The sequence below is a fragment of the Argopecten irradians genome, chromosome 7 (genome assembly GCF_041381155.1).
Source record: "Argopecten irradians isolate NY chromosome 7, Ai_NY, whole genome shotgun sequence".
NCBI lineage: Eukaryota > Metazoa > Mollusca > Bivalvia > Pectinida > Pectinidae > Argopecten > Argopecten irradians.
In genome coordinates, this window is record NC_091140.1 from 15,790,353 (window position 1) to 15,813,247 (window position 22,895).

Here is a 22,895-nt window from a genome sequence, read left to right on the forward strand (position 1 = left end):
GATGCTTAATGAATGTTATTCAATTATTTCCTACTCTCCTACCGTGTTTATGTTGAAAATTTAAAAGTTTAAACTGTAGTCATCAGCTGGAAGTCATCATCATCTTTGATAGAAACCGAAACAATCAACGTCGTCTGTCACATTTTGTGGTTACGTTTCAAACTCAGGTCAACAAAGCGTTTGTTTTAAAGCGGCAGGAACACGAAGCGTTTTGGTAACATAGATGATAACGTTATCTAGAACAATATACTTTTTCTATAAACGTGCAATATACTTTTTCTATAAACTACTTCCAAAAAATCGTGCAATATAGTTTTTTATCGGTGATCACGTGGCGTGTTTTTGACCAATGAGAAGCGACAAAAAATCCAGAAAAATAATAATATCTAATATTTTCAATTCAAATTATTTGTTTTGCATTCCTTTGAATAAAACCAGCATATTTTTTTAATACACGTTATATAAATTCTCAGCAGTAATAAATAAATGTCGAATAGTGAATGCATTTTATGATAAGTATTATTATGGCTTTCTTTTATATCTGAATTTCTAAAAGCTCGACTTCTTTTTTATTGCGCATATACTGATACCTAGAGGTAGTAATGTATTGCATGGCTACCCATGCAATATAGACATAGACGCCAGAGGTGTATTGCATCAGATAGACCAGTACCACACCCTCAGGTATGAGAGAAATAGATCATTGATAAAGACTAAGCATATCTTTGTACATAGTTGTATTTGAGAGCTCGTCCCTATGATGCTGGGGTTCTGTCTCCTGGCCGAGACACATCATAGTCTAGACTTTAAAAGTGAGAGGTTATGTTCCTACTTTACGCTCACAATAAAGGGAGGTAATAATTTAATCAAACAAAAACAAGCAAACAAGTATTTAGTGCCACAGACGCTATTTGACTATTACCCAGACCCATGTGAGTATGCTTGTGGTCGAATTTGGGCTCTACGGTCTTAATACATGATATCTTTAGGATGTATTCTTCTGAGGGTTCAGTCCCGTATAAGTCTCGTTTCGATATAGATCAAAGAAGTTATAAGATTTTCAAATAAAATTTATCAATATCTGTAGCAAGTTGCCAGTTGCAAAGTTTGTCAAAAAATTACATTTCTATTTTCAGTAGATTTTTTTATACGCGGGATTTAAGAAATGACCCATTTGGCGGCCATTTTGAAATTGTGTCTTTGTTCGCTTTGAGTAGAGCCAAAGTTTTACCATTTTTTACCGAAATTGGTTTTACTTAAATCATCACTGCGCTAGTATTTTTAGCTGTATCACGCTAATTTTTGCTGTTAATCTTTGCTGGGTTCGTGATTATTAAAATATTGAGCATTTGTGTGTAAAATGATACACTTTTGTCACTTTATTTTTACATTTAAAGTGGTAATTTGAGCACTTTTATGTTTTACTCTAAAATACTGAAAAATAACAAATATTCAAATGGGACAAAAAAGTAAGCATACGGACCTCCCATTTTTCTGCCTGATTTAGAAAGAACAGCCCTTTCCCCGTTGATATGCAAAGTATTAACAAAAGTTTAATACCGGAACTTTTTCTATAAAGGCTTAAATTTGGCAAAAATGGCTGGAAACGGTGCATTTTGTAGCTCAAATTAATTGGTAGGGGTAGCATATCTTGTTATTCTGAGAAAAAATATTAGTCTTATTAATCAAAACTGGTATATTTTTAAAGAAGACTACTAGAAAATAAATTCTGCAAACATTTATACATATCAAACAGCTCATTAGGAAATTATGGCTTTAATCTCTTGTGTATATGGTCAAAACGGCAAAATTCCAATAAAATCCAACATTTTATCAACTAGGTATCTTTGAGTGACAATAGCTCAAAAACGAGCACACAGACATATGCATTTTCTTCCATTTTCTTTTATGGTATGAACTCCTATTTCCAAAAATCTATATGAGAAAAAAAGTTCAATACAAGAAATTTTGACTTCTCGGAGGAGTACATCCTTAAATTTTGAAAAATAGTCTTAGGGCACTCTGGTGGGTCCATGATTATATAATCTGTAACTAATTCTCAGATGCCTGTGGGTGTCAGAGGCTCTTCCAAGGGTTTACCTAATTTGGAGTCAGAGGCACTGCCGAGGACATACCTAATTAAGTGACCCCAAAGGAGCATTTCATGGCTATCCCTCATGCTTTCAAATGAAAAATGCTTATAGCCTTTTCTATTGCCAAGCTATACCGGACAGTGGTTATATAGTCGTACCACTTATGTGCACTCTTTTCAGTAAAGTATTATTAAGACGGCGCCATTCATGGGCAGTGTAGCCTTTAAAAATGGAAAAGCATTTTGTTGATCTTATTAATTCTCATTTTATCGCAGGTTTTGTTTTTAATTTATTTTGGTTTTCTGTAATTGATATAGTTTTGTTGTATTTATTAACTGCCACTAACAGTCACTAGACTAAACCTATCTTTGTTTCCTCTTTTTCAGCAGAAAGCCTTAACAGTCAACATGACTGGAAGCTGCCATGCCAGAAAGCGGTTCTGTGGAATGAGAACTTTGTTCAGATTACTTTTGGCTAGTGCTGTTCTCTATGGGATCATCTATATAGGGTATATGATAGGAATCTCAAACGAAACCAATTATACTCGTTCAAATTCTATAGATCGAGCTTCGTCATCATCCTTAGCTTCTCGTCCTCAAATCGTGATGGGGATGTTGACACCACATACCAATCTCCAATTCCGCGAAGGACAGCGAACTACATGGATTTCAGCAATACGAATTTTGGAGTCTGAGCTTCCCTTTCGTATAACTTGCAAGTTTCCTATTGATCGTCCAACAAATGACACCATTGCAGAAAACAAAAAGTACAATGACATTGTTTTTCTAAATGCAACAAGTCAAGGAAGAGGTGTGAAATTTGAAGAGAAGATGTATCTGTGGTTCAAATACATACACGAACATTACCCAGATGCATTACTTGGTGGAAAAGTTGATGATGACGTTTTCCTATGTGTACCACAGATTTTTAATAGACTGAATGAACTGAAATCGTCGACATTGTATTACGGTTGGTCACATGGTTCAGGTGAAAAGGTGAATATTGACACGCGAATGGATGAGATGTTTGTGATTCTAGGAAGAGATCTGATAGGACGGATCGCTAAACGTAAGTATTGTGGAGAACCGAAGTGTAGTAAGACTGAGGACTTAATAGATACCAACTTTGGAGGGACTTCTATAGGTTCCTGGCTGTCCGCATATGACGATATTGATTATCAACGTGACAACGCTAAAATCCTTCATATGGGTCGTGGAGCAGAAGCAAAAATTCTAACATACATAAAACCTGACTTTTGTTTAAAATACGTCCTCAACCATAAGTCATCTGTGGAGATAATGAAACGTCTTCATGAATATAATAAACCAACACCTGTCCGTTTTTCACCTGGCAAGTACGTTAACTCTGTGGTAAGGTCTTCTTTCGACAAAATCACCGGATCTTCGGAAACACCTTCACGACCCTCGCTCCACAAATTTGTTGGTGCCGTGACCGGGTCAATGTTTTCGGGAGATGTCGTAAGGACACGCTTGCCAGAGCCTTTAACAAACCCTCACACATCTGTAGCGGTCATGGACAAGATGCCTGCATGTGATAACTGGGGAGTAGTCACAACGATTTTCTCTGCTTCGAAAGCTGTGAAAAATATAGCATTGCTTTCGCAATGGTGCGTGGTAATTGTAGCGGACAAGAAAACACCAGATGAGGGTACGTACATATCTGAAATGAAGCTAAACCAGACTAATATACAACGAATCAAATATCTCTCAGTTACTGAACAGGGTGCCTTGTATCCTTTATTGACGGACGTGATACCGCTAAATCACTTCGGAAGGAAGAACATAGGATACATGTACGCCATCCACCACAAGGCTAAATACGTGTGGGATTTCGATGATGACAATGATGGAACAGTAGATTTAAATGATTTCAAATCTCCTTTCAGTTATGTCACAGATTGTGCAAGTACAACTCATCTACTTGTGAACCCTTATCCATACTTTGGAGTTGAGGAAACCTACACATGGCCAAGAGGTTTTCCATTACAAGATATAAAGAACAAAACGACATTACCTAAATTATGTAATTCATCAGATGCCATTCAGCTTGGCATTGTGCAGTCACTAGCAAATCAACAACCGGATATTGATGCTATTTACCGGATGTCACGTGACGCTCCGTTTAATTTTCGCGCCACACGGAAGTCTCATAAACCATTTGTTGTGCCTGGGAAAAAATTTGCTCCACTTAATGCTCAAGCAACACTTTGGTTAACCCCTGCCTTTCCGTACATAGCGCTACCTATCAGTGTGAATGGGCGCGTCAGTGACATCTGGAGAAGTTACATTGCACAATATTTCCTACACAAAGAAAACATCCGCGTAGCATTTTCGCCACCGTATGTAACACAAGAAAGGAATGCTCATGACAGTTTGAGAGATTTTAATGCAGAATTGGATATCTATCAGAAAGTTAAGCAATTAGTGCATTTTATTTCATCTGAACAATCTCCTTATTTAAGTATTGTAGATTTGTATAAAAGTTTATATATGAGGAACTATCTAGAGGAACTAGATATTCAATTCATTGAGGCTTGGACGAAGACATTGAAAAGCATAGAAATGTAAAATAAGGGGTTTGTATTCACTCCTTACAAATAACTAAATGTCCATTGTCACCATAAGTTATGTGTAAGCTCTACCAACAAATACTTCAGAGGAGAAATCGCTTACAAGACTTAGGCAATCCGGTGTATGGAAAGCATAATGCTCATGTATAACCCAACACTAACGATGTCTATAACAGATAGAAGTAAGGTCGTTTGTAAGTGGATGTTTGTAAGGTCGTTCATGAGTGGATGTTTGTAAGGTCGGTTATAAGTGGATGCTTGTAAGGTCATTTATGAGTGGATGTTTGTAAGGTCGTTTGTGAGTGGATGTTTGTAAGGTCGTTTATGAGTGGATGTTTGTATGGTCGTTTGTAAGTGGATGTTTGTAAGGTCGTTTGTGAGTGGATGTTTGTATGGTCGTTTGTAAGTGGATGTTTGTAAGGTCGTTTATGAGTGGATGTTTGTAAGGTCGTTTATGAGTGGATGTTTACAAGGCCATTTGTAAGTAGATGTTTGTAAGGTCGTTTGTAAGTGGATGTGTGTAAGGTCGTTTGTAAGTGGATGTTTGTAAGGTCATTCATGAGTGGATGTTTGTAAGGTCGTTTGTAAGTGGATGTTTGTAAGGTCGTTTGTAAGTGGATGTTTGTAAGGTCATTCATGAGTGGATGTTTGTAAGGTCGGTTATAAGTGGATGCTTGTAAGGTCATTTATGAGTGGATGTTTGTAAGGTCGTTTGTGAGTGGATGTTTGTAAGGTCGTTTATGAGTGGATGTTTGTATGGTCGTTTGTAAGTGGATGTTTGTAAGGTCGTTTGTGAGTGGATGTTTGTATGGTCGTTTGTAAGTGGATGTTTGTAAGGTCGTTTATGAGTGGATGTTTGTAAGGTCGTTTATGAGTGGATGTTTACAAGGCCATTTGTAAGTAGATGTTTGTAAGGTCGTTTGTAAGTGGATGTGTGTAAGGTCGTTTGTAAGTAGAAGTTTGTAAGGTCGTTTGTAAGTGGATGTTTGTAAGGTCGTTTGTAAGTGGATGTTTGTAAGGTCAATAAATTATCATTATCTATATTTATTGTAACTCTATTAGTTTTGTTCACCACGACAGATTCAGGCTGTAAGTCTATATGTGTATAACATGTTAGACATCAACTGAAGGGAATTAAGAACCAATCTCACAAAACAGACAAACATTTGATAGGCGGAATTACAAACATTTGTATATATAGACATGTATTACGTCATTTAAATAGATAATGATATATTTTCATAAAAGAGATGAAAAAGATAAGTATATTTATATAAATAGAGATGCAAAATGAAAATTTTAAGTCATGGTAAGATGGTCTAACGACAGACATTTAATGTATAATACGAACTTCAAATGAAAGTGAATTTCAATACAAAATCGACAGTAGCAAAAAAATAATCATAAATGATCTGAAAATCTGTAAACTGAAACGAAAAGCATTTTGTCCAGTGTTATTGATAGTAAGTCATCGTCTATTCTGTTGTCATATGTAAACGGAACAGAGACATTATTCCGTCTTTGCATATTACATAGTTACCTCCCTTGCGATTAGTATCCATTGTGACGTCATTATTTTGATAGTGAATCTCACGTCGGTTTCAATGAAGACTGTGACGTTACGCTCGCAAACACATGACGTCACAATTAATACCTACCTACAAGGGCAGATAACTCTGTAATTTGCAAGGACGGAATAAGGTGTGTAGCATCCTTGGGGATGGAGTTTAAATAGTGTTCATTTTTTACCCTAGCCAAGGATTTTTGACGTGAATTTCGCGATTAGGCCTTTAACATATTTAAATGAAACTATGTTCGCTTTTGAGCGCGTTGTATGTCCAAATGATTAAAATCAGCCTTCACTCAGTATGACAGGAATTGATTTTTCCAAAAAGAATTCCTCAAATATCTGAAGTCCCAATGCATAAGTGATTGAATGATGAGTGTTGCGATGCAATGAGACCATAAACTCATTGTCTCTTCATTTTATTGTTAAGCACACATTGAATTGTCACAAAAGCACTTATCGACAGGATCTATATCAAAGTACTTTAGTGACTTTCTAGTTGTTATGGTTTGAACAGAGATAAAAGACTCAATTGCCTTTTCAAAACACAGCCAGATTTTATCAAACAATAGTAAACGTATCCAGCATGATATCACAAAGGAATAACAGATCAATGCATTGAAGTACAATATGTTTTTACATAAATGTCCCAGCATTAAAATTTGCTTTTTCAACCGCCAACAGAGCGTAAACGATGCTCATCATTTGAACAATAATTCGTATTTACTCGAATCTATGTCTAATTAGCACAAACATCATATACAATAACTCGCTTTGCTTAGGCTGGTCAAATAATCAGCACTTCAATCCATGTAAGGGATGATGTTATGGACTTTGTCGGGACGCAATTATATTTGATATTTTTATCTTTAAATAAAATTAGAAACTAACTATTTATAGTGGAAATGGTGTAAAGTACGTTACTATTGTAACGGACAAAATACTGCCTCGTTTGCTCATCAATCAATAGTTCATATTGTTTTCATCTCATTATAAAATTGCTTTTTAAATTAGTAATTGTTATGGTTTGAATATACAAATGTAGATAAAAGGATAAAAGATGCAATTGCTTTTAATCAAAGTACAACTACATATTTCACCATATTCGATCCATAATTAAATGGTAAAAGCATCCAGCATAATATCCAAGTCTCTTTCTTAGGATTGATCTTTGAAATTGCGTGATATTTTCATGGTAACAAGAGTCTCAAAGAAATTTGACGGAATGAGTTATGGTCGATCTAGATTGAATTTTAGAAAATTGAAATACATTTTCATACTATGGAGGTAAAGACCAAACTCGAAGTGTTTTTTTAATATAAACCATTTAGGGATTTATCTAAAGTACTCTATTTCGTGGTATAAGCCCCGGAAGGTAATAACAGTATCTAAAGAACCATGATTATTGGCACTGTATAACGCTTTAAATTCGTGGTTGACTATACAGGGAACATATTCGTGGGGTAAGTATATCGTGGTTTACTATAAGGAACATATTTGTGGGGTCAGTTTTTCGTGGTTGACTATATAAGGAACATATTCATCGGTTTACTATATGGAACATATTCTTGTGGTCAGTATATCGTGGTTAATTATTGGAAACATATTCGTGGGGTCAGTACGTCGTGGTTTACTATAGGGAACTGCAAATGTATTTTGTGGTTGAGTACATTGGGAACCTATTCGTCGTTTACTATAAGGAAAATATTAGCGGGGTCAGTATATCGTGATTCACTTTTAGGAAACATATTTGTGGGATTAGTATTTCGTGGTTGGCTATATAAGGAACATATTCTCTGAGTCAGTATTTCGTGGTTGACTATATAGGGAACGTGTTTATGGGGTCAGTATTTCGTGGTTGACTATATAGGGAACGTGTTCATGGGGTCAGTATTTCGTAGTAAACTATATAGGGAACGTGTTCATGGGGTCAGTATTTCGTGGTTGACTATATAGGGAACGTGTTCATGGGGTCAGTATTTCGTGGTTGACTATATAGGGAACGTGTTCATGGGGTTTGCATTTCGTGGTTGACTACAGGGAACATATTCGCGGGGTTAGTATTTCGTGGTTTACTTTTTAGGGAATATATTTGTGAGGTTAGTATTTCGTGGTTGACTATGTATTTAACAAATTCGTTGGGCCAGTATTTCATGATTTACTATAGGGAACATATTCGCGGGGTCAGTATTTCGTAGTTTACTCTATAGGGTACATATTGACGGTATCGGTATGTCGTTGTTTACAATAGGGAACATATTTGTGGGGTCAGTCGTGGTTTATTATTGGGAACATATTCGCCGAGTCAGTATTTCGTGGTTGACTATATAGGGAACATATTCGCGGGGTCGGTATTTCGTGGTTCAATCTATAGGGAACATATTCGCGGAGGTCAAAGTTCGCGGTTAACATATCTTTAATAAAATTCTTTGAATTTTCGTTCCGAGATAAGTCTCTGACATTCTGAATATTTCGCTGGTGTTTAGAATTTGCGGATTTCAATGAAAACGAGAATATAGCAAAAAGAAACGGCCCGTGAATTTACCCACTTTACATTTGATGTTGTTGTTAGTTCAGTAATAATGGATACAGGAATGAACGACTTGAGATATTTTAGAATTGTTATGTATGCCTGGATAGTACGATTTTCATTCTAAACCATATAACAATACAAGAGAGAAAATGGATAATCTACGGGATTCCTGGTATAAAAAATAATTTGCCTTTATAGAGAGGAGAAGGTCAAGCGTAAAAAAATTATTTCAAAAACGTTCTGATAAAAACTGACATTAGACTTCAAGTGATAAACGAATTCCATATCAGAAAAGTGTGTGATCCTTAATGCCATTCTTCACATAGTATATATCCTATATAAATCTGTATATAGTCGATGGAATTTTTGTTATTCAAAAACAAAACATGATAAATATATCTGTGGATAAAATCAAAGGCGAGACCTTGACTGTATAAAATATCCAGCTGGAAAAACGATGTCTGGTACTAATATAGATATCTACACTATCTTTAAATAGCGACCAAATAAAACTATATAATAGCGCTAAACGCTAAACGATTCGTGGTATGAAACTTGATTTATTATTCTTCTAAAGCAATTTCTTGTTTTTTATAATTGTGAACAATGGCTGCACAAATCCTTTTATTATTGTCACAGGTATTTCTTCATTGCGGATTGGAAAAAAACATGCGTGCGATTAAAACAATTGAAAAAAATGTGAATAGGATATGTGTTTGGCAAGCAAGTATGACAAGTGACTGCACCAAACTATACCAATATAAAATAAGTGTTATAATAGTACTCATGGATATCATATACATTAACAAAATAACAAAATATATTCTAAAGCACAGGACTCAAGACCTTGACATCAATTTTTCATCGACACCTTTTCTGAGATAATTTCAAGTTAATGTATGCCATAGAAAAAGACGATCCCTGATAACATGTCCTCTAAACCATGCTGGTAAACTTGGTATTTCCTGATAACACAACATGTCCTCTAAACCATGCCGGTAAACTTGGTATTTCCTGATAACACAACATGTCCTCTAAACCATGCTGGTAAACTTGGTATTTCCTGATAACACAACATGTCCTCTAAACCATGCCGGTAAAATTGGTATTTCCTGATAACACAACATGTCCTCTAAACCATGCTGGTAAACTTGGTATTTCCTGATAACACAACATGTCCTCTAAACCATGCTGGTAAACTTGGTATTTTCTGATAACACAACATGCCCTCTAAACCATGCTGGTAAAATTGGTATTTCCTGATAACACAACATGTCCTCTAAACCATGCTGGTAAACTTGGTATTTCCTGATAACACAACATGTTCTCTAAACCATGCTTGTATACTTGGTATTTCCTGATAACACAACATGTCCTCTAAACCATGCTGATAAACTTGGTATTTCCTGATAACACAACATGTTCTCTAAACCATGCTTGTATACTTGGTATTTCCTGATAACACAACATGTCCTCTAAACCATGCTGATAAACTTGGTATTTCCATTACTGTTACGTACTCATCTTGATATTATTTTTACATTGGGAAAATCTCAATAGTCACAAAATGAAGTTTTACAACATTTTGTCGTCCCGATGGTATAAAATAATATAATCTTTCATCCCCTTCCGGGTGAGACAGAAGAATCTCAGCGCGAGGTTTAAAATCGCAAGTTGTAAAACACAAGGCATTGACGAGAAAAATCTTACACCGGGGAAATTGCGGATATCCCTGTCCGGAGGAAAGGGAATGGCCCTTATCCACACACGTGTATGTGTTTTTTTCGCATACCTCGATGTTTTACCGCAATTTTACAACTCTTATATTGAGCCATTTTACGAAAAAAAAACTGCTAGTCAAGTCAGTATTGACGACGCTATAAGGAGAGCAACCAATTAAATAATTTTACATAGACCCCAGTGTTAAACTTTGTTAAAGTTTTGTAATGTATCATTAAAACAAAGGAATATTAGTTAGCTATTGTGTTCTATAATTAAAGTTTAGGTTCTCAACTCCAACCAGGGTAGCTTTATTGAAATGAGGCGCATTTTGCACTAAAAAAAATCCTGAAATTCTAATGTTTTTACCTATTCATTATCAAAGTTGATATTTTGAACCTAAATCTCAATATGAATTTCCAAATTCATATCATGGTTATCTAGGAATAATTACCTGTCAGAAAACATTTTTACTTTTGAAATTCATAATTAGCCAGCCAATCAGCGGCCGGGTTAAAATTCTATCCTGGGCTCAATCTTGTATACACAGGGACCATTTCGAAGGTCTTTTTTATTTAGTTGGTTGATCCCTAAAGTCACGAGGCTGCATTGCATGAGTAGCCATGCAATACAGGCTCAGACGACATGGGCGTATTGTATGAGACCAGCCAGTGTTGAGAGAAGAATAAACATTTTGATCGATCGCCAGGTATAAAGTCACGTGCGGTTTAATTGACAGCTGACAATCCACCAAATTTCTCATACCTACGGATGTGATATACTGGTTTATCCCATGCAATAAACTTTTATCGCATGATGCAGTAATGACTACTCATCCAGTACAACTTCTTGATATCGTTGTGTCGACAAATTAATATATTCTCAATGAATTTAATGTTATTTTTCAGAAAACAAGCTGGTTTTACCCTTGGGTAGACTATCTCTATCCTTCATATCCACATATGAAAGAATAAAGCCAGATTAAGTGATTGATAACCCTGTAACACCGCCAGGCATCTAGCAGAGAACGTCTCATTACGTCCAGGTCGTCACGGGTTTGTGATTTATCGTAAATAACTCTTATCACAATTATAAAGATGAAAATCCATCAACCAAGTAATATGTACATAAACACCAATGTGTTCTTGGAGCTCCAAATCGCCCGACTATGGTGGCTGATTTGTGCCTTTTTCGCTTTTTCGTTTTTTTCCAACACGAAAAAGCGAAATTGGTACAATCAGCCACCATATAATTCATATACAATGTAGTGTTATATACAGTCTCCATCACCCAGCTAATGGAACATGGTTTTTTTTGTTCGGTCAGTAGAGCCTTTTCTTTTTCACTGTGATTACCATACATTAGTTTAAAAACATTAAGTTTTAACAGAAATTGGTTTACCGTAGGGAGGGGGAGGAGTACGCGCCTGCTGTTTAACTCGTAGGCACGTTACAGTGTAAAGTTAAATGTTTTTCATTCTGAAGTTATCGAGATTATCGCAGAAATACGGTAATAATCGATTTCTCGAGGAGATCCGGATGATGTGTTTTTATGTTTTATGTGCATATGTACACGTGATTTGTAACATCGTATAATTATGATTGTATTGCATCTCTCCACTGTCATCGATGTTGAGATAAAAGGCTACCAATGCAAGATTGTAATATGAATGTCCTAGACCATAATTCCTTGTTGGTGAAAAGCCCGTCAACAGTGACAATTTCTAGTTAATTATCTGATTTTCAAGCACGTTGCATACACTGTATACGAATACATTTCTGGATATGTGTACGTCTGGTTCTCTTTATCTACTCCAAAACTGAAGCTGACATACCCTGAATGCCATTTAACACGAAAATATTAAACAAACAGTAAATAGATTATTATTGGAATGATAATGAAACGCAACATACGGAAACCGGTGCAGATTCGGTACAGTGATTATTCTATCGATTATCGATTCTTCCTTTCTGAAATGTATTATTTAAGCGCGTCTCTTGTGTTGACGTGAAGTGGATTTCTAGTTGACATTCGGCAAAACTACATATGCACACTGGTTAATGTTTACTAGCTAGCCCACCTACCCGGACATCAGAGTCCGAACATTTGTGTCACAGAACACGGAAGTTGTACTTGGGATAACGGCGGAAGGTTTGTAGTATTTCATATTGATACATGTATTTACAGTTTTTATTTCCTATCGTGATGTCATGCATGGTTACATGTTCTCAATATGGCATCCTTAAACATTGTATATTCCAAAGGTGTAATAGTCATATGCACGGTGGCTGGGAGTGGACATGAAATAGATAAAATTATTGCGTGGGAACGAAATATCATTGCGTTCGAACGAAATAATTATTTCGTGGGAAATGGAAATATTGAAACATAATGAATTAAAGTCATATATACAGTAATATAAAAGCACATATAATGCTTTTATTTACGGCGGCGTATTAGGACCAATGTATAGTTTTATTTATCATGTCTATACAAATTATTATCTTGTACGTTTAACTTAGTATCTTTTTAGTATCTATTGTTATAGTATCATGTACATTTGTACGTACGTATGCACAAACTATTACCATGTACGTCTGTGCGTATATCGTTGTATCATGTACGTACAACCTAGTACCTTGTACTTACAAATTATTATCTTGTACGTACAACTTCATATCTTACAAATTATTACAGTATCTTGTACGTACAAATTATCATATTGTACATTTGCACGTACAACGTAGTATCTTGTACGTACAAGTTGATATATATAGATACAACTAAATACATGTATAGTGTCCCCTACTCATCATCATAGGTACGTGTATTTCATTGAATATATAAAGTAAAATACAAAAACCAAAACTTTAAATCGTTAAAAATAAGGAAAACATATTTTTTAGATATTAAGGTGCCGTTTTATAAGTTGTAGGTCATATCATATTACTACGGTGGAATAAACGATAATGAGCTCAATAGTTACATTGTATTCCGTTCGAACGCAATACTATTTCGTTCCCACGCAATAATATTTCGTTCGAACGCAATAATAGATGGATCGAACGCATTGGTATTTCGTTCCCACGCAATAATATTTCGTTCCCACGCAGTAATATTATTTATTTCGTGTCCGCTCCAAGCCATCGTACATATGGCCCATTAGTCCAAAGACTCAATATTCAGAAGGCCTCCGAGTCTGAAAATTATAATTCATTCAATTTGGATAGTTCAGTATATTTTCGATAAGTTTTTGTTAAAAAGTTTTTTTCTCCCGGTACTGTTTAAGGTTGTTTAACCGAAAATTACTAGACACGGTGGACTTTGTTTGTTGAGCATTGCTGAACTAAACTATATCAAAATTATGGAAGAGTTCAGTAAAAAGATTTGTGATTTTTTTTCATTATTATTCTCTTTATTGCCACAAAAGATGAAAATAACAAAAGCATGAATCATAAACACATAAATCTTTGAATGGCCGTAATTAACCACCATACTTTTGAATCAGTAATCAATTGACAGTCATAAAGTTCGCTAAATTAAACATTGAAAATCAAATTAACATGAATGGTGCTTTATAAACATAAGTTACAACACAGATTTGTTGCATTTGTAAAGGTCTTGGTTTTATGCTCTATGTATGCTTGGATGAAGATATATCTGCAGAAGTCACTTTACAAACAACCAATAAGACTGTAAATTGTAAAATGAAATTGTAGAACAAAACTTGGCTCCACGGTCTGACCAATATACACATTTCGCTAAACTGTAAATATGATTTTTGGCAGTACTGTAAAATTTCATCTTGAGCTTGGATTCGCCTGTGTACTATCAATACTTATACATTGTTCTTATTATAGTTGTTGAAATATTGGTAACTTGAAGTGGTGAACAACATGTGAAATGCCCTTTTTGATTCATCGTTATGAAAATTACGGAACATAAAACTTACATTTAGAAGTCACAGTTGAGCATAAATATTGATATGAACCTGACGAGAGGTTTAGATAATGTATACCTGTCACTTCCAACTAGTATCAGAGATCTGTATCTGACTTGATTCAGATACAACAAACAATTACTTAAGCATTGATGTCACTATTTTTTAACCTCATCGGGGTATTTCTTACAAAAGTTTGCAAACATAATTGATTTTATACCCAGATGAAGTTGAAATAGTAACATATATGGTTCTAATTAGTTTTTAATCTTTTTGACAGAATAAAACACGTTTCAATGTATGATTTCAGGGAATTCTTTATCCAAATTAATACGCAACGTTGATGTTATTACATAATGATATGGTGTAAAATGTCTATAATTTAAACGAAGCATTTTTTGAGTGAAACAATTTTACTGATATATAAACGAACGTTTGAGAAATCATTCATGAGTTTTGTAATTGTTATTCAGCCTACAAAGGCGGCCGATAAAGTTTCAACAGAAGTGCATCCTAATAAATTAACCATGTCGACTCTGGTACTGTGTGGTATGAACACGTCCTAATTTTAAGGTTATTTTTAAAATCTGAGATGAGCATTACATTACATTTCAATTTTTGACATGCATCAGCTGTGGTGTCGGACGAACATCAATCAAAATAATACCAACATGATTAATATTTTCGACCACTGCTAAATCTTTACCATAAAGTAGGAGTATAATGATTTCTTTCAACTTTTTGTAAAAATGAAAATTTTACTCTTATTTACATATATGGAGATCTCCATTAAGAGGTTTAACTGTAAACTTTACAAGCCTGAACCGTGTAAACGAAGACTTGTTACTAAGCAGATAACGTCAGCTTCTGTGAGGAATTTTTAACTTTAGAATTAATTACTTTTTGCTCCGTTACCAGATAGTTCTATATCATGAGACTTTTTCATATTTAGATACGAAGGGTAGGGCTATTTTACCCGAGGGTTATAAAATGTAGTAATACTCGAGGCTTGATATAACATATGAATGTGCATTTTTCTTTCATATATCGACGTTTTATTAGTTTTAAAATTATGTTGATCCGGCATTTTGAGACGTAAGTTCGAAGAAAGGCTCAGCTGAAAATCAATTATCCATACATGATATTTCATAATATTTTCAATCAAATTATGTGTTTTGCATTCCTTAGATTAAAACCAGCACGGTTTTTTAATACACGTTATATAAATTCTCAGCAGTAATAAATAAATGTCGAATAGTGAATGCATTTTATGATAAGTATTATTATGGCTTTCTTTTATATCTGAATTTCTAAAAGCTCGACTTCTTTTTATTACTGATACCTAGAGGTAGTAATGTATTGCATGGCTACCCATGCAATATAGACATAGACGCCAGAGGTGTATTGCATCAGATAGACCAGTATCACACCCTCAGGTATGAGAGAAATAGATCATTGATAAAGACTAAGCATATCTCTGTACATAGTTGTATTTGAATGCTCGTCCCTATGATGCTGGGGTTCTGTCTCCTGGCCGAGACACATCATAGTCTAGACTTTAAAAGTGAGAGGTTATGTTCCTACTTTACGCTCACAATAAAGGGAGGTAATAGTTTAATCAAACAAAACAAGCAAACAAGTATTTAGTGCCACATACGCTATTTGACTATTTCCCAGACTCATGTGAGTATGCTTGTGGTCGAATTTGGGCTCTACGGTCTTAATACATGATATCTTAAATTTTGAAAAATGGTCTTAGGGCACTCTGGTGGGTCCATGATTATATAATCTGTAACTAATCCTCAGATGCCTGTGGGTGTCAGAGGCTCTTCCAAGGGTTTACCTAATTTAGAGTCAGAGGCACTGCAGAGGATATACCTAATTAAGTGACCCCAAGGGAGCAATTCATGGCTATCCCTCATGCTTTCAAATGAAAAATGCTTATAGCCTTTTCTATTGCCAAGCTATACCGGACAGTGGTTATATAGTCGTACCACCTATGTGCACTCTTTTCAGTAAAGTATTATTAAGACGGCGCCATTCATGGGCAGTGTAGCCTTTAAAAATGGAAAAGAATTTTGCTGATCTTATCAATTCTCATTTTATCGCAGGTTTTGTTTTTAAATTATTTTGGTTTTCTGTAATTGATATAGTTTTGTTGTATTTATTAATTGCCACTAACAGTCACTAGACTAAAACCTATCTTTGTTTCCTCTTTTTCAGCAGAAAGCCTTAACAGCCAACATGACTGGAAGCTGCCATGCCAGAAAGCGGTTCTGTAGAAAGAGAACTTTGCTCAGATTACTTTTGGCTAGTGCTGTTCTCTATGGGATCATCTATATGGGGTATTTGATAGGAATCTCAAACGAAACCAATTATACTCGTTCAAATTCTATAGATCGAGCTTCGTCATCATCCTTAGCTTCTCGTCCTCAAATCGTGATGGGGATGTTGACACCACATACCAATCTCCAATTCCGCGAAGGACAGCGTGCTACATGGATTTCAGCAATACGAATTTTGGAGTCCGAGATTCCTTTTCGTATTACTTACAAGTTTCTTATTGATCGTCCAACAAATGACACCATTGCAGAAAACAAAAAGTACAACGACATTGTTTTTCTAAATGCAACAAGTCAAGGAAGAGGTGTGAAATTTGGAGAGAAGATGTATCTGTGGTTCAAATACATACACGAACATTACCCAGATGCATTACTTGGTGGAAAAGTTGATGATGACGTTTTCCTATGTGTACCACAGATTTTTAATAGACTGAATGAACTAAAATCGTCGACATTGTATTACGGATGGTCACATGGTTCAGGTAAAAAGGTGAATATTGACACGCGGATGGATGAGATGTTTGTGATTCTAGGAAGAGATCTGATAGGACGGATCGCTAAACGTAAGTATTGTGGAGAACCGAAGTGTAGTAAGACTGAGGACTTAATAGATACCAACTTTGGAGGGACTTCTATAGGTTCCTGGCTGTCCGCATATGACGATATTGATTATCAACGTGACAACGCTAAAATCCTTCATATGGGTCGTGGAGCAGAAGCAAAAATTCTAACATACATAAAACCTGACTTCTGTTTAAAATACGTCCTCAACCATAAGTCATCTGTGGAGATAATGAAACGACTCCATGAATATAATAAACCAACACCTGTCCGTTTGTCACCTGGCAAGTTCGTTAACTCTGTGGTTAGGTCTTCTCTCGACAAAATCATCGGATCTTCGGAAACACCTTCACGACCCTCGCTCCACAAATTTGTTGGTGCCGTGACCGGGTCAATGTTTTCGGGAGATGTCGTAAGGACACGCTTGCCAGAGCCTCTAACAAACCCTCACACATCTGTAGCGGTCATGGACAAGATGCCTGCATGTGATAACTGGGGAGTAGTCACAACGATTTTCTCTGCTTCGAAAGCTGTGAAAAACATGGCATTGCTTTCGCAATGGTGCGTGGTAATTGTAGCGGACAAGAAAACACCAGATGAAGGTACGTACATATCTGAAATGAAGCTAAACCAGGCTAATATACAACGAATCAAATATCTCTCAGTTACTGAACAGGGTGCCTTGTATCCTTTATTGACGGACGTGATACCGCTAAATCACTTCGGAAGGAAGAACATAGGATACATGTACGCCATCCACCACAAGGCTAAATACGTGTGGGATTTCGATGATGACAATGATGGAACAGTAGATTTAAATGATTTCAAATCTCCTTTCAGTTATGTCACAGATTGTGCAAGTACAACTCATCTACTTGTGAACCCTTATCCATACTTTGGAGTTGAGGAAACCTACACATGGCCAAGAGGTTTTCCATTACAAGATATAAAGAACAAAACGACATTACCTAAATTATGTAATTCATCAGATGCCATTCAGCTTGGCATTGTGCAGTCACTAGCAAATCAACAACCGGATATTGATGCTATTTACCGGATGTCACGTGACGCCCCGTTTAATTTTCGCGCCACACGGAAGTCTCATAAACCATTTGTTGTGCCTGGGAAAAAATTTGCTCCACTTAATGCTCAAGCAACACTTTGGTTAACCCCTACCTTTCCGTACATAGCGCTACCTATCAGTGTGAATGGGCGCGTCAGTGACATCTGGAGAAGTTACATTGCACAATATTTCCTACACAAAGAAAACATCCGCGTAGCATTTTCGCCACCGTATGTAACACAAGAAAGGAATGCTCATGACAGTTTGAGAGATTTTAATGCAGAATTGGATATCTATCAGAAAGTTAAGCAATTAGTGCATTTTATTTCATCTGAACAATCTCCTTATTTAAGTATTGTAGATTTGTATAAAAGTTTATATATGAGGAACTATCTAGAGGAACTAGATATTCAATTCATTGAGGCTTGGAAGAAGACATTGAAAAGCGTAGAAATGTAAAATAAGGGGTTTGTATTCACTCCTTGCAAATAACTAAATGTCCATTGTCACCATAAGTTATGTGTAAGCTCTACCAACAAATACTTCAGAGAAGAAATCGCTTACAAGACTTAGGCAATCCGGTGTATGGAAAGCATATTGCTCATGTGTAACCCAACACTAACGATGTCTATAACAGATACATATCGAAAATTGGAATATTTTGGATGTGGTTATACGTTAGCTTACTTACTGTTTGGCTTCAAAGCGCCGACCTTTCACACACCACAATTTGACTACGTATTTATTATTGTTTGGAAAAAGAAAATAAACACGTCTACACGCTTATTATTATATGAACACGTACTCTTATAGTTGAAGGATTTATACGTAACGACAAAGGGCAACTGCGTTATACAATACAAATCAATCTTCAGTATTTTTATCTTGTTAAGATCAGAGTTTACAGAGCACAGCAAAAAAAGTCAAATTTAAACGCCCATAAATTTCACCAATCTAGATATTTAAATACAAAAACGCCCTCCTCCCAACCGACGACGCCAAAACATTCAAATTCATGGTAACGCAATGTCTGTTGAGAAGAAAAAAAAACCAACAGGCCATGATACAAATGTTACGGCACTGATATAGGGGGAATAGATGTGCGAATTCGGAATGTGATAACACGTTATTTTGTTGTGAGTATCTAACGGTATTATAAAGTTATCTAGGGATTCGTATCGGTATTACAGAATTATCAATAGAGAATTGTAAGGCCGTTTGTAAGTGAATGTTAGTAAGGTCGTTTATGAGTGGATGTTTGTAATGTAGTTTGTGAGTGGATGTATGTAAGGTCGTTTGTAAGTGAAAGTTTGTAAGGCCGTTTGTAAGTGGATGTTTGTAATGTCGTTTGTAAGTGAAAGTTTGTAAGGCCGTTTGTAAGTGGATGTTTGTGAGGTCGTTTGTAAGTGGATGTTTGTAAGGTCGTTTGTAAGTGAATGTTTGTAAGGCCGTTTGTAAGTGAATGTTTGTAATGTCGTTTGTAAGTGAAAGTTTGTAAGGCCGTTTGTAAGTGGATGTTTGTGAGGTCGTTTGTAAGTGGATGTTTGTAAGGTCGTTTGTAAGTGAATGTCTGTAAGGTCGTTTGTAAGTGAAAGTTTGTAAGGCCGTTTGTAAGTGGATGTTTGTGAGGTCGTTTGTAAGTGGATGTTTGTAAGGCCGTTTGTAAGTGAATGTCTGTAAGGTCGTTTGTAAGTGGATGTTTGTGAGGTCGTTTGTAAGTGGATGTTTGTAAGGCCGTTTGTAAGTGAATGTCTGTAAGGTCGTTTGTAAGTGGATGTTTGTGAGGTCGTTTGTAAGTGGATGTTTGTAATGTCGTTTGTAAGTGGATGTTTGTGAGGTCGTTTGTGAGTGGATGTTTGTAAGGTCGTTTGTAAATGGATGTTTGTAAGGTCGTTTGTAAGTGGATGTTTGTATGGTCGTTTATAAGTGAGTGTTTGTAAGGTCAATAAATTATCAATATTTATATTTATTGTAAGTTATTGCATTGATTTCAAATCAGCAATTTATTTTTTTCATTATTTATGTATCAACAGAATGTGTTGAGTGTCTATTTGTTGATATTAGTTCTGTTCACCACGACAGATACAGGCTGTAAGTCTATATGTTTATAATATCCACTGAGGGAGATTCTCACAAATCTCACAAAACAGACAAATATTTGATAGGCGGAATTACAAACACTTGCATAAATAGACATGTATTACGTCATTTAAATAGATTATGATATATTTTCATAAAAGAGATGAAAAGATAAGTATATTTATATAAATAGAGATGCAATATAAACATTTTAAGTCATTGTAAGATCGTTAACGACAAACATTTAATGTATAAGACGAACTACAAATGAAAGTGAATTTCAATACAAAATCGACAGTAGTAGAAAAATTCATCATAAATTATCTGAAAATCTGTAAACTGAAACGAAAAGCATTTTGTCCGGTGTTATTGATAGTAAGTCATCGTCTATTCTGTTGTCATATGTAAACGGAACAGAGACATTATTCCGTCTTCGCATATTACAGAGTTACCTCCCTTGCGATTAGTATCCATTGTGACGTCATTATTTTGATAGTGAATTTCACGTCGGTTTCAATGAAGACTGTGACGTTACGCTCGCAAACACATGGCGTCACAATCAATACCTGTCCATAAGGGCAGATAACTCTAATATGCAATGACGGAATAAGGTGTGTAGCATCCTAAGGGATGGAGTTTAAATAGTGTTCATTTTTTACCCTGGCCTTTAACATATTTTATTAAAATTATGCTCGATTTTGTGAGCGCTATATGTTCAAATGATTAAAATTAGCCTTCATTCAGTATAACAGGAATTGATTTTTCCAAAAAGAATTCTTTAATTATCTGAAGTCCCATATATTTATTAATGCATAAGTGATTGAATGATGAGCGTTGCGATGCAATGAGACCATAAACTCATTGTCTCTTCATTTTATTGTTAAGCACACATTGAATTGTCACAAAAGCACTTATCGACAGGACCAATATCAAAGTACTTTAGTGACTTTCTAGTTGTTATGGTTTGAACAGAGATAAAAGACTCAATTGCTTTTTCAAAATATAAACAGATTTTATTAAACCTCATATCTCGCCATATTCCATCCATTTTACAATGGTAAACGTATCCAGCATGATATCACAAAGGAATAACTGGCCAATGCATCGAAGCTAAATATTTGTATCCGTTTTAGTAAACAACACAGAAATGTTAACAAACACATATGTTTTTCACATAAATGTCTCATGCGTTAAGATTTGCTTAAAGATGCTCAACCGCACACCATGCGTAAACGATACGCATCATTTGAACAATAATTGATGTTGACTTATGTAATTTTATGTTTTATTAACACAAAATAAAATATGAAATTACTTGTTACGCTTTTTGTGGTCGCGCAATCTGTACTACATTTCATATAGGGGATAGTGCTATGAACGCAATTAATTATTTTTGATATTTTCATCTTTAAGTAAAATAAGAAGCACAAACTTTCTGATGGTGGTACTAATGTAAAGTAAGTAACTGTTGTAACAGACAAAATACTGCTTTGCTTGCTCTTTTTTTATAGAGAAAAACTACCATTCGTCATCGGTGTAGCATCTTTAAGGTTTAGGATTTAAAATAATACTGTTCAAGCAAATCAATAGTTCATATTGTTTTCATCTCATTATAAAGTTGCTTTCTAGTCGTTGATATGGTTTGAATAGAGATAAAAGTTTCATTTATATTTTTTTTGTTATTGAAAATACTCCCAGCTTTTACTTAATCACATATCTCACCATATTCCATCCATAATTGAATGGTAAAAACATCCAGCATAATATCCAATTCTCTTGCTTGGGATTATATCCCATCCGTTATACGTGTAATCTAACATTGAGAATTCCATTACAGCGAAACAAGTGGCCAGTGCAAAGAAGCAATGATACTTGCATCTGTGTAAACTAAACAATATAGAAACGTCAACGAACACATATGTTTTTCATATAAATGTCCCGGCGTTTTGCTGATGGTTAAGGAATTAAATATTACTGCTTTGTTCAAACGAGTCAATAGTCCATGTTGTTCTCATATCACCATCATTATTTATAGATGTGGAGCGTTATTATTCTATTTTTAAAGACACATCATAATGTCCGTAATTCTGTCATGCTTGGCCTTATGGAAAACTTTATCTGTCATAGTTTTCATGTTATCTAATGTTTATATTGCGTTACACAATTATTCATTTGTACAAATAAACTTACATTCACTTTAATACTAACCTTTCTTATCTTTTTCGAAAAACGTAATTGTAATTTGCAAATAAATTTAGAATGTTAAATTAATATTTAGTCTATGGAACGTGTGTGATCATCATAATGATATTTCAAAAGTCGCTTCTGATTGATCATTGAAATTGCGTGATAATTTTATGGTCACAAGTGACTCCAAAGAAATTTGGAATTTGACGAAGTTAGTTATG

At 35.2% G+C, this 22,895-nt stretch overlaps 2 protein-coding genes and 1 pseudogene across 10 annotated transcripts in view; 2 read left to right on the forward strand and 1 right to left on the reverse strand.

Annotated features, from left to right (window-relative positions):
- LOC138327667 (uncharacterized) overlaps positions 1-5,726 on the forward strand; it is a 293,971-nt gene extending 288,245 nt beyond the window's left edge. For 2 of the 6 annotated variants that reach the window (XM_069273953.1, XM_069273955.1), the window contains one exon: positions 2,480-5,726. In XM_069273953.1, the coding sequence (XP_069130054.1) occupies positions 2,480-4,681 (2,202 nt within the window). In that variant the 3' untranslated portion in view covers positions 4,682-5,726. The remainder of the gene's footprint in view (positions 1-2,479) is intronic. The other 4 variants (XM_069273954.1, XM_069273956.1, XR_011209083.1 and 1 more) reach the window with 3 other exon arrangements.
- Positions 1-22,688, forward strand: part of LOC138327669 (uncharacterized) — a 252,576-nt gene extending 229,888 nt beyond the window's left edge. For 2 of the 4 annotated variants that reach the window (XM_069273959.1, XM_069273958.1), the window contains exon 2: positions 16,666-22,688. In XM_069273959.1, coding sequence (XP_069130060.1) covers positions 16,687-18,867 — 2,181 coding nt within the window. In that variant the 5' untranslated portion in view covers positions 16,666-16,686 and the 3' untranslated portion in view covers positions 18,868-22,688. Of the gene's footprint in view, positions 1-11,922; positions 12,654-16,665 lie in introns of those variants that run through there. The other 2 variants (XM_069273957.1, XM_069273960.1) reach the window with 2 other exon arrangements.
- The window catches only part of LOC138327670 (uncharacterized), a 90,375-nt pseudogene that overhangs the window by 23,589 nt on the left and 43,891 nt on the right, over positions 1-22,895 (reverse strand).